The sequence below is a fragment of the Aotus nancymaae genome, unplaced genomic scaffold, assembly GCF_030222135.1.
Source record: "Aotus nancymaae isolate 86718 unplaced genomic scaffold, 86718_ANA_hifiasm-v0.15.2.pri h1tg000031l, whole genome shotgun sequence".
Lineage (NCBI taxonomy): Eukaryota > Metazoa > Chordata > Mammalia > Primates > Aotidae > Aotus > Aotus nancymaae.
Window position 1 is genome coordinate 5,808,633 of NW_026988444.1, and position 21,265 is coordinate 5,829,897.

General features: G+C 60.7%; 1 protein-coding gene across 18 annotated transcripts in view; it reads right to left on the reverse strand.

The window, feature by feature from the left end:
* The window catches only part of KIF1A (kinesin family member 1A), a 123,766-nt gene that overhangs the window by 61,208 nt on the left and 41,293 nt on the right, over nucleotides 1–21,265 (reverse strand). For all 18 annotated transcript variants that reach the window (XM_064383413.1, XM_064383416.1, XM_064383415.1 and 15 more), the window contains 11 exons: nucleotides 21,082–21,158; nucleotides 19,958–20,137; nucleotides 19,175–19,240; nucleotides 18,506–18,684; nucleotides 17,211–17,322; nucleotides 15,526–15,603; nucleotides 14,844–14,909; nucleotides 14,416–14,433; nucleotides 2,802–2,877; nucleotides 1,173–1,251; nucleotides 137–279 (listed from right to left, as the gene is read on the reverse strand). In XM_064383413.1, the coding sequence (XP_064239483.1) occupies nucleotides 137–279; nucleotides 1,173–1,251; nucleotides 2,802–2,877; nucleotides 14,416–14,433; nucleotides 14,844–14,909; nucleotides 15,526–15,603; nucleotides 17,211–17,322; nucleotides 18,506–18,684; nucleotides 19,175–19,240; nucleotides 19,958–20,137; nucleotides 21,082–21,158 (1,074 nt within the window). The remainder of the gene's footprint in view (nucleotides 1–136; nucleotides 280–1,172; nucleotides 1,252–2,801; nucleotides 2,878–14,415; nucleotides 14,434–14,843; nucleotides 14,910–15,525; nucleotides 15,604–17,210; nucleotides 17,323–18,505; nucleotides 18,685–19,174; nucleotides 19,241–19,957; nucleotides 20,138–21,081; nucleotides 21,159–21,265) is intronic.

Consider the following 21,265-nt stretch of genomic DNA (forward strand, 5'->3'; position numbering starts at 1 on the left):
TTTGGCCCCAAGGGGCTCTGGGAGCAGCTTGTGCGGCCAGCAGAGTGGTGGCCCCAGGAGAGAGGACGTGATGCCCTGCGAGTCCCCTGAGCCTGAGGCCCCACACCCTGTCCAGACAGGCTGGCTGGGTACTCACTGTCGGTGATGTCGCCGAGACCCTGGGCGTACAGCAGGTCACGCAGCCGGGTCACCTCATCCTTCAGCTCGCGGATCAGCTTGTTGTTGGGGTCCTCGTTGATGATGGCGTTGCAGCGGATCTGCTTGGCCCGGTCGGCATACCTGGGCGGCAAAGGGGGCTGTGGGCTGTGCTCGGGACAGGGCCATGCCTGGCAGGTCCCAAGGGTGCCTGGAGCCCTGCCCAAGACCCAGCCTTTCAGGCGCAGCAGCCAAGCCAGGGGTGGATCCAAGCCAGCACAGCCTGACACAGAGTGGGAAGTCACCCCACGGCAAGTCGCCGGGGAGGGCATTTGGGGCCACAGGTCAGAGGAGACGTTCAGGTGAGGTCACCCAGTTCCAGCTCACCCGCTTGGGGAAACTGAGGCCCAGGAGAGAAGGGACAGGGTGGTGTCCTCACCCCCAGTTGTTTCAGGACAGAGGGAGAAAGTCCAATGGGAAACATGTGAGAACATCTCCGTGTACGTAGGCTTCTGCCCACGCTGTGTACCAGCCAACGCGCATGTCCACGTTGCCAGCAAGTACACCAGCCCCTACCGGGACACGCACCCCTTGTTTCTCTTAAGCACTGGTGGTGCAGGGTCAAAACAGGGCAGAGCCCATCACCCAAGCCACCGAGCAGTGTCCAGCACGGCCAGGGCCCAGGCTCCCCACACCTGGTGCCCGCCCTGCCCATAAGACACACCTATGCCCTCTTTGCCATCTAAAAATCTCCAGTGGCTCCCTGGCTGGCAGGTGAGTGTCAACTGCTTTGCCCACAGGCATAGGTCTCCCAGTCTGGTGCCACAGACACCCCAAAGGCTCCATGGAGGGAATGAGACAGGGCCCATGCAGGCCCAGGAGGCCCAGAAACAGTCCCTTCCAGCCTCACAGAGTCCAGCATAAACCCCCCCAAAAAGAGTTGCCCCTGCTCACTGACGCTCCTAATTCAAACACAGGACGGTCCGTCCCCCAAGACCTGTGGGTGGAAGCAGAGCCTGCCTCCCCGGAGAACTCACCTCAGCGTGCTGAGGGTCTCATCATAGTTGATGTCTGCAGGGCTCAGGGCTGCCACCATAGCTGTCCTTGAGTTACCGCCTGTGGGCAGAAGACCAGGTTGTGCCCGGAGAAGGGTCTAGGCCCCAGTGCTATGCCTGTTCCCTCCCTCCCCCCACATCAGCAGATGGGGAGGCTGAGGCCCGGAGAGGTAAACTGAGGCTGGGCTCACACCCCCCATGAACACAGACAACAGCAAGGCCCCGGCTTCCTTGGCTGCCTCCTCACCTCTGCACCAGGCACCCCATTACTTCTCTGTGTTTTCCTCACATTTGGGCCACTTTACAACAATCAGGCCTTCTTTCCCCCAAAGCAGAGAGGCAAGTTGTGGCGGGTTTTAAGGCATTTACTCTAAGATAAAGACCATTTATGTTCCATAATTTTCTCACTCACTTCTGCCATTTTCATTTGAAACATTTTTCTTGGTATTTATCATCGGATTCCTGGCCCGTGTTAGCCAGATCCCAGCATGCGTAATGTACGGTGTGAGGGACAGACTGTTCCTTCTCTTCAGGGAGGCCGGTCGGGGTGGCCTCAGCCATGGGACAAGGTCACCACTGAGTCCACCCAGCTCTTGGGACTGCCACCTCCTGGTGCTTCAAGTCTGGACAGATGACTTTGCCTGCTTGACCCCAGGGACCTGTGTGTCCTTGGGGCCATGTTCCCAGGGCACGGTCCCCAGTGAGTCCCTACATATAGGGCCTGAGGAGACAGTGTGAAGCGCTGGGCACAGGCCACACGTACCCCAGGAGATGCTCCATGGGAGGACTCCCCTGCCCCCACCCTGGGGCTGGACCCGGGTGTGCCTGGAGCAGGGGGCTCCTTCCCAGCCTGCATCTCAGGTGAAGGAACACACGGAACACACTCTCATCCTCGCTCAGCAAGGCCCATCCACCTGCTTCTTCACCAGGCAGGCCTGCTGCAGTCCGCAATGCCGGCCTGAGCTGGGGAGCAGCCCGGCTAGTTGTGGGGTGCAGAGGTGATCAGCCAGGTCTCTGCACACCTCAGCCATGCAGCCAAGGGAGGCCCGAGACCCCCAGTCATCTATGTTCACCAGGCTCAAGACTCAGTTTACCTCCCTGGGCACAAGCCTCTCAGCTGTAAATGCAGCTGGGGAGGACTCTAAGGTTATTCAGGGAGGGCCGGGATGAGTGTTGGGTGCATTTCAGTCCCCACTTCCCCATCTAACTCTCACTGCTCAGAACTCAGACAGGGAGGAGGAGGTTCATGACAGCTCCTCAAAACCCAGCAAGCAGCGCTCCCAGATCAAGTCCCAAGCCCCCATTACAGGTAGGGAAAACCAAGTCCCAGAGAAGGGGGTCACAGCCCACCTGACCCAGGACCACGGACACAGGCAGGTGTGGGCTGTGCCGCCCCCTGGGCCGTCCTGGTCCCCACACTTGCTCCATTAACCCACTGCTGGCCATTGCCCCAGGCCCTCCAGAAGGGCCACGAACTGACTGGACCCTCCAGGTTCACCTCCCAGCCTCAGCTAAGACAGGGTGAGAGACCTCCTGGTGACTAGGCGTTCCCTCAGGTGGGAAGAGGGGTGGGATGAGAGCCCTGGGGCAGGCAGACCCGCAAGTTCTCACCCAGGTTTTCCCTGAGGAGCCAGGTCAGCACGGAGTCTCTGTAAGGAATGAAATCCGTCTTCTTCTTTTTCTTGTTCTGTGGGGGAGGAACATTCAAGGTCAAGCTAGGCCCACTGGAGAGGAAGGGAAAGGGAGGAGCCCGAGCAGGCCCTGCCACGTGGTTCCCCAAAGCCAGAGGCTGGGATCAGGGGGCAGAGCCCACAGGACTGGACACGTTCGCAGGCCGCCCAGGTCTCTGCCTGCCCAGACCCCAGGGCGCCACCCGAGGCCTCCTCCGGGCCACAGTCATGGACTTGCGAGCACAACCCTCAGGTTTCTCCCTCCTCCACCCTTGCTGTGTCTGGGCCATACAGCTGGACACGAGCCAGGAGTGCCGATGTCACCAGCAAGTGTGTCCTCCCGCTACGCTGTCTGAAGGACCCATCTGAGTCCATGGCTCCTCCTTGAACACCATCAGCGACTCCTTCTGACCAAAGGGAAGAGGCCCCACAACTAGATGTGGCCCTCCAGGCCTCTGGCCTCAGCCGCACTTACCTCCCCACCAGCTTACCCCTCCCCGTCTCCCAGCGTTCACCTGCCCTCTCCCCACCTAAGTCCCTGCGGGCCTGCAGAAGCCAGCTCACAGGCCTTCCTCCAGCGCCTGTCCTCAGAGTCGAGCATCCTCCATGCTCTTTGGCTCTTTATTCCTCTATTAAGGGAAATAACAGTTCCTCGAAACCTGAACTGCATCTGCATCACGGCTGCCGGGAGTTGCTTCTGATGGACCCTTTGTGACTGACCTAACGCACTCACTAACTGGATTTCAGTGACTTCCAATGTCTACCGGTTCCTGTGAGCATTGGCTTATGAAGCATTTGCAGAGCACCTGCTGGGCCGCCTGGCAGGCAGGGGCCCTGGCCCTGGAGCCTGTACCCAGGGACATGCCCGCAGAAGCCACCTCGAGGGCTGGGCACGCACAGTCACCACTGTTCTCGAAGACAACCCCAGGAAGGCTCCACCGGCCCACAGGGCACAGAAAACTGCGAAGCTCTTGAGACTCCCTGTCTAAGCGGCTTCCAGAATGCCGCACTGACCTCTCTGCGATCAGGGTTTCAGGGTGTCCATCTCGCAGCTCGGCAGCATGACTGCTTTCTCTTTTCTTTGGAAACTTGGTAGGAACAAACTCTATTTCTAGTTTGCTTTCTGCTTTTCTAATTCCTGAGGGTGAATTCTCCGCCATAGGTCATATTTCTTGTTTCCACATAAATGTCCGCTCAGCCAGTTCAGCAAGGAGCGAGCAGCCCCCCGGGTTTCCCACTCCCTCACGGCCTCCTTGTCCAGTGGGCCATCTCCCAGGACCACCCTGCTCTCCGCCTCTGCCTCCCCAGCCTCCACTGTCTCAAGCCTGGGTCAGCGCAAAGCTGACCTTCCATCCTGACGGCCACCCCAGGCCACCCTGTCCCTACCTACCCTTCATGCAGCGCGAATGGCCTGAGGACCAGTCCTTGGCTAAAGCAGGTGCTATGAGCCCTGCTGAGGACCCGCCCACTGCTGCCCGTTAGAGCTCGGCCAAGCCCCTCCTGACAAGCAGGGAAGGACCTCAGATCCTCAGAGCCTCAGATCGGCCAGCCTCTGCCCGCACTCCCTGCTCCAGGCCCTGTTCCTCAACCAGTTCCTCGAAAACCCTCTCACTCGGCTCCTTCAAAAGTCTCCATCACAGTCCGTCGCAGGGTCCCTCACACGGCCAGTCCTGTGGTTCCCACGCGGCTTCCACATGTCCTCAGTCCCGCACACAGCCCTCAGGGAGCTGCTGGCGGGTCACCACACAGTCCCTCAGTCCCTCCCGCCTCCCCATCCAGCTTCACATTTCCCCAAAGGGCTCCTCGCCCAGCTCCTCAGTTCCCTTCTTCCCTCCACTAAGGAACATGGCAGTCACTTCGAATTGGACTCCAGCCTCATGGCGACTGCAGGGATCGCTCAGCCTCCTCACACCGCTCCTCACGGTTTCCCACAAGTTCCCACACGCAATTCTTTCACAGCTTAACGGTTCCACCCGATCCTCAGAGATCGCTACATAGGGCCTCGTTACACACGCGTTTTTCACACTTCACACACAAATCTTCACACCAGACACACTCGATCTCAGTTCCTCACAGCTCCCCAGAAAGTTTCCTGCATTCCTCAAACCTTTCCTCACGCGGCTCTCCACATGATCCCTCACACAATCCTCGCTTCTCAGAGTCCCATGGTCCCCACAGCACCCACACAGCCCCCGAAAACCCCTTCTGCTCTGCCCCAGTCCCCACACAGCTCCCCACCCCATTCCACATGCTTCCTTCTAGTTCACACAGCTCCCCACCCCATTCCACATGCTTCCTCCCAGTTCGCACACTCCCCGCCACATTCCACACACTTCCTTCCAGTTCCCACCAGCTCCCTCCCCACCCCATTCTACGTGCTTCCTCCCAGTTCCCACACAGCTCCCACCCCATTCCACATGCTTCTACCCAGTTCACACACCTACCTACCCCATTCCACATGCTTCCTCCTAGTTCACACAGCTCCCCATCCTATTCCACACGCTTCCTCCTGGTTCACACAGCTCCCCACCCTATTCCACATGCTTCCTCCTGGTTCACACAGCTCCCCAACCCATTCCACACACTTCCTCTCAGTTCCCACACAGCACCTCACCCCATTCCACACGCTTCCTCTCGGTTCACACAGCCCCCATCCCATTCCACACGCTTCCTCCCAGTTCACACAGCTCCCCACCCCATTCCACACACTTCCTCCCGGTTCACACAGCTCCCCACCCTGTTCCACACGCTTCCTCCCAGTTCAGACAGCTCCCCACCCCATTCCACATGCTTCCTCCCAGTTTACACAGCTCCCCACCCCATTCCACACGCTTCCTCTCAGTTCCCGCACAGCTCCCCACCCCATTCCACATGCTTCCTCCTGGTTCACACACAGCTCCCTCACCCCATCCTACACACTTCCTCCCAGTTCACACACAGCTCCCCACCCCCTTCTACATGCTTCCTCCCAGTTCACACAGCTCCCCACCTTGTTTCACATGCTTTCTCCTGGTTCACACAGCTTCCCACCCCTGTGTGCGGAGCTGTATGGGAACTTGTGAGGAACTGGGAGGAAGCTGTGGCTGCATGAAAAACCACAAAGCTTTGTGAGGAAGTGTGGGAACTGGTGCGGGGAGTGTGGGAACCATGGAGGGAGTGTGGGAACCATGGCGGGAGTATGGGAACCATGGGGGAGTGTGGGAACCATGGAGGGAGTGTGGGAACCATGGGGGAGTGTGGGAACCATGGAGGGAGTGTGGGAACCATGGGGGAGTGTGGGAACCAGTGTGGGGAGTGTGCAAACCAGCGTGGAGGAGTGTGGGAACCGGCATTGGGAAGTGTGGGAACCGGCATTGGAGAGTGTGGGAACCGGCATTGGGAAGTGTGGGAACCGGTGGGGGGAGTGTGGGAACTGTGGGGAAGCAGGTGTGGAACTGTGTAACGAACTGTTTGAGGAACTGAGAAACTTTTTGGGGACATGTGTGCAGCACCGTGTAAGGGGTTGTCGCCGAGACTGAGAAGTTGCGTGGAGAATCATAAGAAGCCATGTTTCCCTGGATCCTCAGAGTCTATGCACAGCTCCAGCTCCACAGAGCCCTCACATGGGTCCCCACACGAGCATGCCCTGCCCCAAGCAATTCCCACGTTTCCAACAGAATTTCCCACAGTTCCTCCTGTGGCCCCACAGACAGCTCCGCATGGTTCCCTCATGCAATCCCATGCCGCTCTCCACCCAGCTCCCCACACAGCTCCCCACACAGCTCCACACACAGCTCCCCACCAAGCTCCATACACAGTTCCCCACACAGCTCCCCACCAAGCTCCCGACACAGCTCTGCAAGCAGTTCCCCACATCGCGGTACACACTTCCTCTCCCAGCACCACACACGGCTCCCCAAGTTCCCACACAGTTCCACTCAGGCCCTCAGAGTTCCTCCCGTTCCCCACATGGTTCCTGAGGCATTTCTTCCTCCACTCCTCACACAGGTTCTTTCCGCGTCTCACACAGCTCCGCACATGGCTCCACACAGTTCCCCACACAGGTCCACACACACAGAGCCACACTCACGGCTCCACACACAAACCTCCACACACACAGCTCCACACACACAGCCCCATACACAGCTCCATACACAGCTCCACACACACAGCACACACACAGCCCCCCACACACAGCGCCACACACAGCTCCACACAGCTCCACACACACAGCTCCACACCCACAGCCCCCCACACACAGCTCCACATACAGCTCCACACACACAGCTCTACAGACACAACTCCCCACAGAGCCACACACACACACACATAGCTACACACACAGCTACACACAAAACTACACACACAGAGCTCCACATACAGCTACATGCACACACCTCCACACACACAACTCCCCACACAGCCCCACACACAAAGCTTCACACAGCCCCACACACACAGCCCCCCACACAGACCCACACACACAGCCCCCCACACAGCTCGACACACAGCTCCACATACACAGTCCCACACACAGCTCCACACACACAGCCCCATACACACAGCTTCACACACAGCCCCCACACACAGACCCCACATACAGCTCCACACATACATCTCCACACACAGCCCCACACACAGCTCCACACACACAGCCTCCCCACACACAGTTCCACACAAAGCTCCATGCACACAGCTCCACAGACACAACTCCCCACACAGCCTCACACACAGCTCCACACACACAGCTCCACACAGCCCCCCACACACAGCTCCACACATACAGCTCCACACAGCTCCACACACAGTTCCAAATACACAGCTCCACACACACGGCTCCACACACACAGCTCCACACACGGCTCCACACGGAACCACACACACAGCTCTACACACACAGCTCCCCACATAGCTCCATACACACAGCTACACAAACACAGCCACACAGCTACACACACACAGCTCCACACAGCCCCCCCCCACAGCTCCACACACAGTTCCAAATACACAGCTCCACACACACACCTCCACACATGGCTCCACACACAACCAAACACACTCTACACACACAGCTCCCCACATAGCTCCATACACATAGCTACACAAACAGCCACACACACACAGCCACACACACAGCTACACACACACCTCCACACATACATCCACACACAGCCCCACACACACAGCCCCCCACACACAGCTTCACATACAGAGCTCTACACACACAGCTCCCCACATAGCTCCACACACACACACAGCTCCACACACACAGCCCCACATACACAGCTCCACACACACAGACACCCACACACAGCCTGACACACACAGCTCCACACACACACACATACAGCTCCACACACACAGCTCCACACACAGAGCTCCACACAGTTCCACACAGATCCCCACGCACAGCTCCACACACACTGCTCCCCACACACAGCTCCACACACAACTCTGCACACAAAGAGCCCCACACACGCCTCCACACACACAATAGCTCCACACACCTCCACACACACACAGCTCCCCACACACCGCTCCACACACACCTCCACACAAACAACTCCACACATCACACACATACCTCCACACACACATCTCCAAACAGCTCCACACACAGCTCTCCACACAAACAGCTCCACACACACCTCCACATACACACCTCCACACAAACAGCTCCACACACACAGCTCTCCACACACAGCTCCCCACACACAGCTCCACACAAACAGCTCCACACGCACCTCCACACAAACAACTCCACACATCACACACACACCTCCACACACACATCTCCAAACAGCTCCACACACAGCTCTCCACACAAACAGCTCCACACACACCTCCACACAAACAGCTCCACACACACAGCTCTCCACACACAGCTCCCCACACACAGCTCCACACAAACAGCTCCACACGCACCTCCACACAAACAACTCCACACATCACACACACACCTCCACACACACATCTCCAAACAGCTCCACACACAGCTCTCCACACAAACAGCTCCACACACACCTCCACATACACACCTCCACACAAACAGCTCCACACACACAGCTCTCCACACACAGCTCCCCACACACAGCTCCACACAAACAGCTCCACACGCACCTCCACACAAACAACTCCACACAAACAGCTCCACACACACAGCTCCACACACAGCTCCACATGGCTCCACACACAGCTCTACACAAACAGCTCCACACACAGCTCCACACATACAGCTTCCCACACACAGCTCCACACAAACGGCTCCACACACACCTCCACACAACTCCACACATCACACACACACCTCCACACACACATCTCCAAACAGCTCCACACACAGCTCTCCACACAAACAGCTCCACACACACCTCCACATACACACCTCCACACAAACAGCTCCACACACACAGCTCTCCACACACAGCTCCCCACACACAGCTCCACACAAACAGCTCCACACGCACCTCCACATACACACCTCCACACAAACAGCTCCACACACACAGCTCCACACACAGCTCCACACACAGCTCTACACAAACAGCTCCACACACACCTCCACACAAACAGCTCCACACACAGCTCCCCACACACAGCTCCACACAAACGGCTCCACACACAGCTCCACACATACAGCTTCCCACACACAGCTCCACAAACACACCATACAAACAGCTCCACAACCTCCACACACAGCTACACACACACACAGATCCTTATGCAGCTCCACACACACAGCTCCACACACACACCTCCACACACAGCTCCACACACATACCTCCACACAGCTCCACACACACAGCACCGCCGCAGAGCTCCACACACAGCTCCACGCACACACCACACACAAAGCTTCATACACACAACTCCCCACACACAGCTCCTCACACACACCTCCACACACAGCACACACACAGCTCCCCATCACAGCTCCACACACAGCTCCACAAACACAGCTCCACACACACAGCCCCACCCACGGCTCTGCACACACAGCTCCCCACACACAGCTCCACACAAACAGCTCCACACACACCTCCACACACAGCTCCAACACACAGTTCCACACACACCGCCACACACACATCTCCACACATATCTCCACACACACAGCTCCACACACAACTCCCCACACAGCTCCACACACACCTCCACACACAGCTCCAACACACAGCTCCACACACACAGTTCCACACACACCTCCAAACACAGCTCCAACACACACAGCTCCACACACAGCTCCGTACACACAGCTCCACACACAGCTCCGTACACACAGCTCCATACACACAGCTACACACACAGTTCCACACACACACACAGCTCCACACATAGCTTCACACACACAGCTCCACACACGACTCCACACACACAGCTCCACAGAGCTCCACACACACCTCTACACACAGCTCCCCATATGGGTCCCCTCCCACAGCTCCATACAAAGCTCCACACAAAGCTCAACACACACAGCTCCATGCACACAGCTACACACACACAACCCACACACAGCTCCATACACACAGCTCCACACAGAGCTCCATAAACACGTCTCCACACACACGGCTCCCCACACAGCTCCCCACACAGCCCCCTACACAGCTCCACACTCAGCTCCACACACACACAGCTCCCCACCCAGCTCCACACACACACAGCTCCCCACACAGCTCCACAAACACAGCTCCATGCATAGCTCCAAACACACAGCTCCATACACACACCTCCACACAGCTCCACACATGGCTTCCCACACACACAGCCCCACACACAGCCCCATACAGAGCTCCACACACAGCTACCCACACACACAACTCCCCCCACACACAGCTCCCCACACAGCTCCACACACACAGCTCCACACACACCTGTACACACAGCTCCACACATGGCTCCCACACACAGCTACAGACACAGCTCCAACATATACAGCTCCCCACCCAGAGCTCCACACAAAGCTACATGCACACAGCTACACACACACAGCTACACACACTACACAACTCCCCACACACAGCTACAAACAGCTCCCCACACACAGCTCCACACACAGCTCCACACACACAGCTCCACACACACCTCTACACACAGCTCCACACATGGCTCCCCACACACAGCTACACACACAGCTCCACCATACACAGCTCCCCACCCAGAGCTCCACACAAAGCTACACGCACACAGCTACACACACTACACAACTCCCCACACACAGCTCCACACACAGCTTCACACACACACACACACACACAGTCCCACACAGCTCCTCACACACACAGCTCCTGACACAGCCCCATACACAGGTACACACACAGTTCCCCACACACAGCTCCACACAGCTCCATACAGAGCTCAACACACTTCTACAAACAGCTCCCCACACAGCTCCCCTCCCACAGCTCCAAATAAAGCTCAATACACACAGCTACACACACAACCCACACACAGCTCCATACACACACCTCCACACACGGCTCCCCACACAGCTCCCCCTACCCACAACTCCCCACACAGTTCCCCTCCCACAGCTCCAAATAAAGCTCAAAACACACAACTACACACACACAGCTACACACACACAACCCACACACAGCTACACACACACAGCTCCATACACACAGCTCCATACACACACCTCCACGCACATGGCTCCCCACACAGCTCCCCCTACACACAGCTCCCCACACAGCCCCATACACAGCTCCACACACAGCTCCACACACACAGCTCAACATGCAGCTCCACACACACAGCTCCACACATAGCCCCATACAGAGCTTCCTACACACAGCTCCCTACACGCAGCTGCACACACACAGCTGCACACACACAGCTCCACACACAGCTCCATACAGTTCTACATACAGCATCACACACAGCTCCACACACAGCTCCACACACACAATTCCACACAGCTCCACACACAGTTCCACACACAAAGTTCCACAGACGGCTCCACATACACAGTTCCACACACAAAGTTCCACAGACGGCTCCACACACACAGTTCCGCACACAAAGCTCCACACACAGCTGTACACACACAGCTCCACACACACAGCTCCACACATAGCCCCATACAGAGCTTCCTACACACAGCTCCCTACACGCAGCTCCACACACACAGCTGCACACACACAGCTCCACACACAGCTCCATACAGTTCTACATACAGCATCACACACAGCTACACACACAGCTCCACACACACAGCTCCACACACAGCTCTACACACATACAGCTCCCTACACAGCTCCACACACACAGTTCCACATACACAGCTCCACACACAGTTCCAGACACACAGCTCCACACACAGCTTCACGCATAGCCCCAGAGCTCCCTACACGCAGCTCCCTACACGCAGCTACACACACACAGCTGCACACACAGTTCCACACACACAGCTCCACACACACAGCTCCACACACAGCTCTACACACACACAGCTCCCTACACAGCTCCACGCACAGTTCCACACACAGCTCCACACACACAATTCCACACAGCTCCACACACAGTTCCACACACAAAGCTCCACACACAGCACCACACCCACACACAGCTCCACACATGGCCTCATACAGAGCTCCCTACATGCTGCTTCCTACACGCAGCTCCACACACACAGCTGCACACATACAGTTCCACACACACAGCTCCACACACAGCTCCACACACACAGCTCCACACACACAGTTCCACACACACAGCTCCACACACACAGTTTAACACACAAAGCTCCACACACAGCTCCACACATAGGCCTATACAGAGCTCCCTACATGCCACTTCCTACAGGCAGCTCCACACACACAGCTCCACACACAGCTCCACACACACAGTTCCACACACACAGCTCCACACACACAGTTCCACACACAGCTCCACACACACAGTTTAACACACAAAGCTCCACACACAGCTCCACACATAGGCCTATACAGAGCTCCCTACATGCCGCTTCCTACAGGCAGCTCCACACACACAGCTCCACACACACAGCTCCACACACACAGTTCCACACACAAAGCTCCACACACAGCTCCACACATAGCCCCATACAGAGCTCCCTACACACAGCTCCCTACACGCAGCTACACACACACAGCTGCACACACAGTTCCACACACACAGCTCCACACACACAGTTCCACAAAGCTCCACACACAGCTCCACACATAGCCCCATACAGAGCTCCCTACACGCAGCTCCACACACACAGCTGCACACACACAGCTCCACACACACAGCTGCACACACACAGCTCCACACACAGTTCCACACACACAGCTCCACACACACAGCTGCACACACACAGCTCCACACACAGTTCCACACACAAAGCTCCACACACAGAGCTCCACACACAGTTCCACACACACAGCTCCACACACACAGCTGCACACACACAGCCCCACACACACAGCCCCACACATACAGCTCCACACGCACACAGCCCCACATGCACAAAGCCCCACACACAGCTTCACACACGCAGCCCCACGCACAGCTTCAAACACACAGCCCCACATACAGCCCCACACACATGGCCCCACACACACACAGCGCCACACACACGGCCCCATACACACGGCCCCCCCTGCAGCTCCCCACACACGCAGCTCCACACACATCTCTACACACACACAGCTACACACAGCTCTACACACACAGCTCCACACACAGACCCACACACAGCCCCACACACACGCAGCTCCACACACATCTCTACACACACACAGCTACACACAGCTCTACACAGACACAGCCCCCACACACAGCTCTACACACACACCTCCACACACACGCAGCCCCACACACGGGCCCTCCGTCGCCCGCAGACCACGCGTCCTCTCACACAGCTCCCCACGCGGGTCCCAGGCTGCTCCTGTGGCCCCCACGCGGGCGCCAACACCATCCTCCGCATTTCCCCACTCAGCCCACACGCTTCCTCGGAATTCTTCACACGCCCCACACGTGTTCGTGGCCAGTCAGAAACCCTCGCGCATTCCCACGCGGGCTCCCACGGGCCCGCCCCGTCCCCCGAACAGCGTCGCGGCTGCACACGCGGGTCCCTGCCACGCCCCTCATGCCGCGCCCGCCCGCGCCTCCTCCGCGTGCTCCCGTCAGTCACCCGCGCAGCTCTAGGCGCCTCCCAGGGCCCCTTTCCCACCCCAGCGCCTCCCAGCCACCCCAGACCCCGGACGCCTCTGTCCACACACACACAGGCGCCTGGGGGGCCTCCCACAGCCAGCTTTCTTCCTTTTTGGGAGGAGGCCACCTCCTCCCCCGCTGGCCTCCCCACCCCCAGCGGCCTCCCCCCCACCCCGGCCTCCCCCCCCGCCGGCCTCCTCCCCCACCCTGGCCTCCCCACCCCCGGCGGCCTCCCCCCCAACGCCGGCCTCCCCTCTGCCGGCCTCCTCCCCCACCCTGGCCTGCCCCCCCGCCGGCCTCCTCCCCCACCCCGGCCTCCCCCTCCGCCGGCCTCCCCCTTTCCCCACCCCACCCCTCCCCACTGGCCTCCTCCCCACGCAGGCCTCCCCTGCCCCGGGCTGAAGGAAGCAGCTTACCTTGTTGGGTCCCGAGTCCTGAAAAGGAAGAGACAGAGAGAGGCTGAGGCCCGGAGCGGCAGAAGAGCAGGCGACCGGGCTCCCTCGCCCTGGCTCTGCTGCTCTGAGGTCTCCTGACAGCAGCTGCCCCAGGGCAGGGAACCCCCCCAGAGCCCAGGCCTGGGGTGGTGCTGAGGACAGGTCTGCCCGCGCATGGGGCCAACCGTGGCCACAGCCCCACTTTACAAGCGGGGAAACTGAGACCCCCCAGGAGAAACCAGGGCCACTACCCCTTCTCCAACGTGTGACACTCTGGCCATCTCCAGGCTCTCCCTTGAACCCGGCCACGTCCCAGACACAGGGCCTGGGAACGGGGGTGACAGGGGAAGATGAGGGCCTGAAAGTCCCTCCGGGAGGTCTGGCTGCAAAAGCCGGGCTGGGCCACTCACCATTTCAGCCAGGGCGGAGATGACCTTGCCTAGCGTGGTGAGCGACTTGTTGATGTTGGCGCCCTCCTGTGGGCAGAGAAGATGGTGGGGTCAGGACACCAGGGTCTCTGGGGTCTCCTGCTCTGGACGGACCATGCACTATGAGGCGGAAGCCGCCGCCCCAGCTGCTGAACTCTGGGGCCACACAGGCATGGGGTACCCTGGCAGGAAGCCAGCCGGAGCCTCTGGCCGGGAGCGTGTCCCCCAGTGTTGCCCTCAGCTCCACGCGAACCCTGATACCATCCCGTGTCCCCTAAGCCGCTTCTGGAGCCACTGCTCAAGCATCAGGCGCCGAGGCCAGCAGGGGCGGTGGGGGGCACATTCCTTCCTGACCCCAACACCGCTTCCCCAGGGAATACCCAGCCTCTAGGCGCAAAGTTCTCGCGGCCCACAAGAGGTCACTGTCCCTCCAGGACCCTGATCTGTGTGCCACAGTCCCGCCAGGCCCCTGGTGCCCCAGGCACAGCCCAGAGCTGCTGGTGGCCCAAGGCCCTGGCCTGTGCCCACCATCCCTGCCCAGGCTCACCCTCGGGGTGGCCCAGGCCCCCAGGCCCCCAGCAGAGCTCTCCTGCCGCCCACCCTGGAGAAGGCCACGTGTGGGCACAGGCCCACCGCAGTCCTCGCACGGCAGCCTGGCCCCTACCTTGAGGCGCGTGCCCTTGGCCCCGGTGGAATCTGCCCGCTCGCTCCCAGCCAAGTCCACCAGGCTGATTTTGCTCACCTGAAACAGTAGATGCATCACATGCAGAAGACGCCACAACACCTGAGGGGCGTCCTGGGACCCCCGGGCAAGGTCTCCAGGGCCTCTAGGGGAGCCCCAGCCAAGTGTCCCCTCTGCAAGGCGCTGCCCCTCCCCGGGCCCAGCGGTCCCGACCCCGCAGTTTCCACCCACTCCTCTGTCCCAGCTCTCCGCACGCCCTGCCTGAGTGAGTGCCCAGCCACCTTCCCGGGGGGAGCATGGATGCAGCCGCCACATGCTGGGTGCTCTTCACACAGGGCACACTCACTCCCCACAGCACCCACGAGGTGCATCTGTCACTGTCCCCACGTCCACAGACGGTGCTCAGCATCCATGGTGGTAGTGGAACCCAGCTCCAGGAGGGCCCTGCCCTGCTCAGCCGCCTCACAGCCCATGGCTGCACCTAGCCATTCGGGCACTGGCCAGGCTCCTAACCAGGGCGCCCACAGCCTGGGGTGGGGGTCCCTGCACCAGAGGCCTGGCCCCTCCTGAGCCATAGCTCAGGGCAGGACTTGCCCACGGACACCACAGGACCCTCTCGGTACCCACCTAGCGAGGGCAGTGGGGCAGGCAGCTGGGCTGACCTCCTCCAGCTTCACCCCCGTCTGTCCCCCAACCTACGTCAGCCATGCTGAGCCCCCTCTCATTGCTTCAAAGGGGAGCTGTGCACTCCCCACGCGGCTGCCTGGGCCAGCGACCTCCAGCACCACTGGGGACTGAGCCCTCTGCGCTCCCCACGCGGCTGCCTGAGCGAGCCCCCACCCAGAGGCAGCTGAAGTACCCCTGGGAGTTGCCTGGATGGCCAGGGCTCGAGGGCAGGGGGCAGAGTCAGACACGGCCAGGGAGAGGCTGGGTGCCCGGCCCCTGCCCCTCCAGGAAGCCTAGACTAGCTGTCCAGGCAAAGGCCCCAGGAGACGGCCCTGTGGCCTGGTCCACGAAGAATGCCAAGGTGTGGGAGAAGGGCCTCTGGGGCTGGGGCAGTGGGCAGGGTGGCATTGCCCCACACACATGCCCCTCTGTGCTTGCAGATGTCGGCACCCACGGCGAGGCCCTGCCCCCAGTCCAGGGCCCAGCTGTCAGGCCTGGGTGGGGGGGACCCTGGTCCACCAGCCTGCACCAGGGTCCACAGCACCTTGGCAGAGGCCTACCCTGGCCCACCACCCACTTTCACTGCCACCCTGCAAGGGCCATCTGGGCACGCTGCACCTCATCCCTGTGCCCTGGCCTGCAGCAAAGCCGCGAGGACGGCCTTCCACAGCCCCCCACACTCTCCACCCACCACAACAGCCCAGGAGCCCCTCCGTGCCCAGCCTCTTCCAAAGCCCCCCACGCTCTCCACCCACCAGAACTCCACAGGCCGGGACTCCTCTGCATGTCCGATGCCCCCTGCTGAGATGAGGGGGCCTTGCAGGCCTGGCTGACCCCCACCGAGGCACGCAATGGGCTGGGGACGTCCCCACCTGGTGCCAGCGTCAGCATAAGGACGCTGCCCCCTGCAGGTGGGCATCGGGCATGACATCCTTGTGCTGCCCCCACTGGCCTGCCCTCCACCCGCTGCCCTCGGTGACACCACGCAGCTGCACACTCACTTTCTCTGTGGTGATGTTGGTCTCTGCGTCATGGCGCTTCTGGGTGAAGATGATGTTGAAGACAGCGTGGGAACGGCTGCTCGTCTCATTCATGTTGGTGGCCGCCACGGTCCTGAAAAGCAGAAAGCCACACACGGTTACCCCTCATCCTGTGGCCGGGTGCAAGGTCACCAGTGGTACCAGCCCTCTGGACTGCGTTATCGGGGGGCAGCTCCCCCAGACCCCAGGAGCCGCCCTGCCTGGGCTGGCACTGACAGTGCCTCCTGCCAAGGCTCCAGTGGGGCCCATGGCCACCTGCCCACAGTGGCATTCACAGCCTCAGCCCCTGCCTGGCATCTTTAGGGCAGCAGTGACTGGGAGAGCTTCCCACTCCTGGGCACAGAGAAGCCCATGCAGCACCCAGCTGGGCAGGAGCCCTCCAGAGCCGTGATGTGGGAGGGGAAGGGGCATCCACCGTCCACCCGACCACGGCCCACACCCGAAGCTCTGGGAAGCCCAAGGAGCCCGCCACTCCCCACAGGAGGTGGCACAGGTCAGCGGCGGTGTCCTCCAGAACAAGAAGCCCGAGGCTGCTGAGGGTGGCCTGAGGTTGGTTCCGATGCCACCCTGACCTGCCAGGGACCTCAGGGAAGGCTCCCGAGACTCAGCCCACAGTGTGCAGTAGCACAGGGCCCGGCTCCAGCACGGTGCCATGGTGATAGCCAGGGCACGCTGAGGGCCCTGTCAGGAATAGCATCCCCCCCAATGGTCCTCGTAGGGCCACCAAGGGGGTGCAGGATGGCAAGGAGTGTGACTCCCAACCTCTGACCTCAGGAGCTGAGAGTGACAGGGGTCATGAACTCACCCTCAGGAAGTCCTGGGTGGCAGAGGGGGGAGGGTCTGTTGCCATGACATCCCGGGCATCCCAGGCAGGAGGCCCAAGGCAGCGGAGGCCAAGGAGACAGGTTGCTCATGGCTGCAGCACGGTGCGGCCGTCCCTCCCCACGTACACCCGACCCTAGCACGCTGGCCCCTGCTGCCACAGATGCTGCTAGCACCCCCCGGGCACCCCGGCTGGAGGATGCAGACGCCCATGAAGGAGCAGCCCATGGAGGTAACGGTGTCCCCTGCACAGGGGAGCTATCAGCCTCTCTCGGGCTGGCACAGGCCTGAACGGCTCAGGCTCAGGAGGGCACACCTCCATTGGGGCACGCACAGACCCCACAGAAAGGGCCGAGCCCAAGGTGAAGGGGCTTCCTCCCAGGAGAGGCGGTGGGACAGGAAGGTAGGGAGGGCCAGTGAGTCCCCCAACCCACCTGGCCTTGTTCCCTGAGTCCATGAGGTCCTGGATGTCATTGTAGGAGGTGACAGCCAGCTTGGAGAGGTCCTCCACGTAGGGCCCCAGCAGCGGGTGCTCCCTCACTCGAAGGTTGCCCTTGTTCTTGGGGTTCAGGAGATCACGGACACGCTCACAGTAAATTTCCATGTAGCTGACCTGCAGGGCAGAGCCAGGCCATCAGGGACCCCTGAGGTCGGGGAGTGGGGTGGCCACTGGGGGGACCCCTGAGTCAGGGGGTGGGGACTGCGTGCTGAGTTGGGGGCACACGCAGAGGGCTCCCCATCTGCAGCCCTGTGTGCATGTACGAGGCAGGGGTGTCAATGTGGCCTCCCTCCCCATGGCCATCCTGGGCTCTAGGACACAGGCGTGCCAGGGGCACCTCGGGCACGGCAGGCATGGCCAGGCCCTGAGCTCTGAGGTGCCGGCCCCTGCCCCGGCACAGACCAGCTGCTGGAGAGGACCCTGCCGGGCGGGGATCCCCTGGCCGCTCTGTGCTTTGGGGGGCTCGAGCCCTGCCCAGGCCCGCCGTCTTGCACTTGGAAGAGCAAGGGACAAACTGGGTGCGCAGAGCAGTGGTGGGCACTCACGTGGCATGAAGAAGGCACTGCCAGCCCCGCCCCGGGGCCGACGGTGGGTGGGGACCTACCTCCACGGAGTATGACATATTGTCATTGCTGGTGTCGTTGATCCGAGAGAAGAGGTCCTCGCAGAGCTGCGGGAATGGGGACGGTCAGCAGGGGAGGGCTGGGGTGCTGTGGGCAGCCCGCGCCAGGCAGGGTCCACCTTCTCAGGCCCCTCGTGCACCCTCGCCACACACACATCATGGTAGAGGCACGGAGGAAGTCTGTAGCCAAGGAGCCACAGTCTCCCTCTTAACTCAGGGGTCCCTGGCTGATACCTGATCCTTTCCTGTGGGTCGCCTGCCCCTCGCCCTGGCTCCGCCATCCCACAGATACCCCAGCGACCTCCCTTCCCTCCGCAGGCAAAGAAGTGGTGACCAGCTCAGGTCCAGAGACCTGCCCAGGGGGATGGCTGGGGACTCGGGCTTCCTGCAGCAAAGGAGGAGCTGCTGTGCCTCAGTGTTCGGTCACCCCTGTCCTGAGCACTCTCTCCGCCCGCACTGCCAGCCCTCACACCCCCCGAGATCAGCTGCCCGGCCACGGCTCTCCCGCTGCCCTGTCTTACGCGCATGATCAAGGTGGACCCGTCAGGGCCAGGCCCATCCTGCACTGCGGCCCGGGTCGGCAGCTTCACGGCCACACCTGGCTCTCTCACCTGCCCAACCCTACCCTTGATTCAGCCGGCCTTCCCCTCCTCAGTCCCTGCTCTCTGGGGGCTGCTCTTGGGTGCCTGGCCCGGACCTCTCAGCCTCAGCTGGCCCCGCCCCGTCTGCTGGGCCCACCCCCGCCCACCCCGCCCCGCCTCGTGCCTGCGGGATGATGCCCTGCTGGTCCTTCTCCTGCTTGCCCATCATGGTGTAGGACTTGCCGGCGCCCGTCTGCCCGTAGGCGAAGATGCACACGTTGTATCCCTCGAAGGCGTGCTGCAGCATCTCCTCGCCGATGTCCCGGTACACCTGCTTCTGCGAGGCATAGTTGATGTCCTCGGGCTGGGGACGAGGAGGAGATGAAGCTGCAGGAGGCTGGCTGCCCCGAGGCTCAGCCCATCGTGTCCAAGGGCAGCAGAGCGGGGAGGGTCACCTGACCTCATCCTAATCCTGCCTGGGGGACAGCTTCCCGGAGGAGGGGTCCTCTTTGTCACAGGTGAGGGATGAAGAGTGGCCGCCAGGAGGGAGAACGGGTTCCAGCAGAGGGAACAGCCCGTGCAAAGTCCCAGAGGTGGGACCTCAAAAGCTCCGTGTGACTGTGACAAGCAGGGGTGACAAGAGCTGGAGCTGGGGACAGGGTGCAAGGCCCAGAGATCCCACAGGCTGAGCCACGGCGCCTGGACACTGTCCTGAGGGCAGTGGGGCACTTTAGGCAGGAGGACAGCATGGTTGGCTGGGGGTCATCCTGGAAGGAGGACTGTCTGGATGGGGTGGGCAGAAGCGGGGAGGCTTGGGGTTGCTATGGAGGGGCAGGTGCTCAGAGATGTAGATATGAGGGCCCAAGGTGAGGAGGCTGCCTGCCTTCTAGAAGGGTCCAGGAGGTGGCAGGTGGAGGACAGGGCCCAGTGTGGACTGGATGGGGGAGGGGGGAAGCAGAAGAGTCCAGGTGTCTCCTGGGCTCCCAGCGTGCAGGGCACAGATGCCAGGCAGGCCCAGGATCAGCTCTGGGCATTCTGACTTTGGGATGTCTGGAGAAGCCACCAGCAGCTGGACGGACACACAGCTCTGACCCTGGAAACTACCCAGAGGGAGCTGACGGCCCCTCAGCCCTGCAGCCTCCATCACTGCCTTAGCTGGGGACCCTGAGTGGAGCAGGGTCCAGGAGAGCAGGTGGGGTCCTCACCCCAGCTAGAGGGGAACGAGCGGCTCGGAGAGGCGGAGGGACCCCGAGGGCCACGTGGCTCCACACTGCTGCCCGCCTCCCCCGACCCAGGGCCCCGGCTCACCGAGGTGTGTGACCAGTAGGAGTAGTCGAAGCTGAAGCTTTTGGGAGTCTCCTTGGGCTGTTTGGGGTTAACGATGGCTGCAGGAAGGAACACAGGTGTCAGTGCTGTGCTGGGAGGGACCCTGGCTAGGTGGCATTGACACTTCACAGTAGGGAGGTGGTCCTAAGAGGCCTTGAGCCCCAGA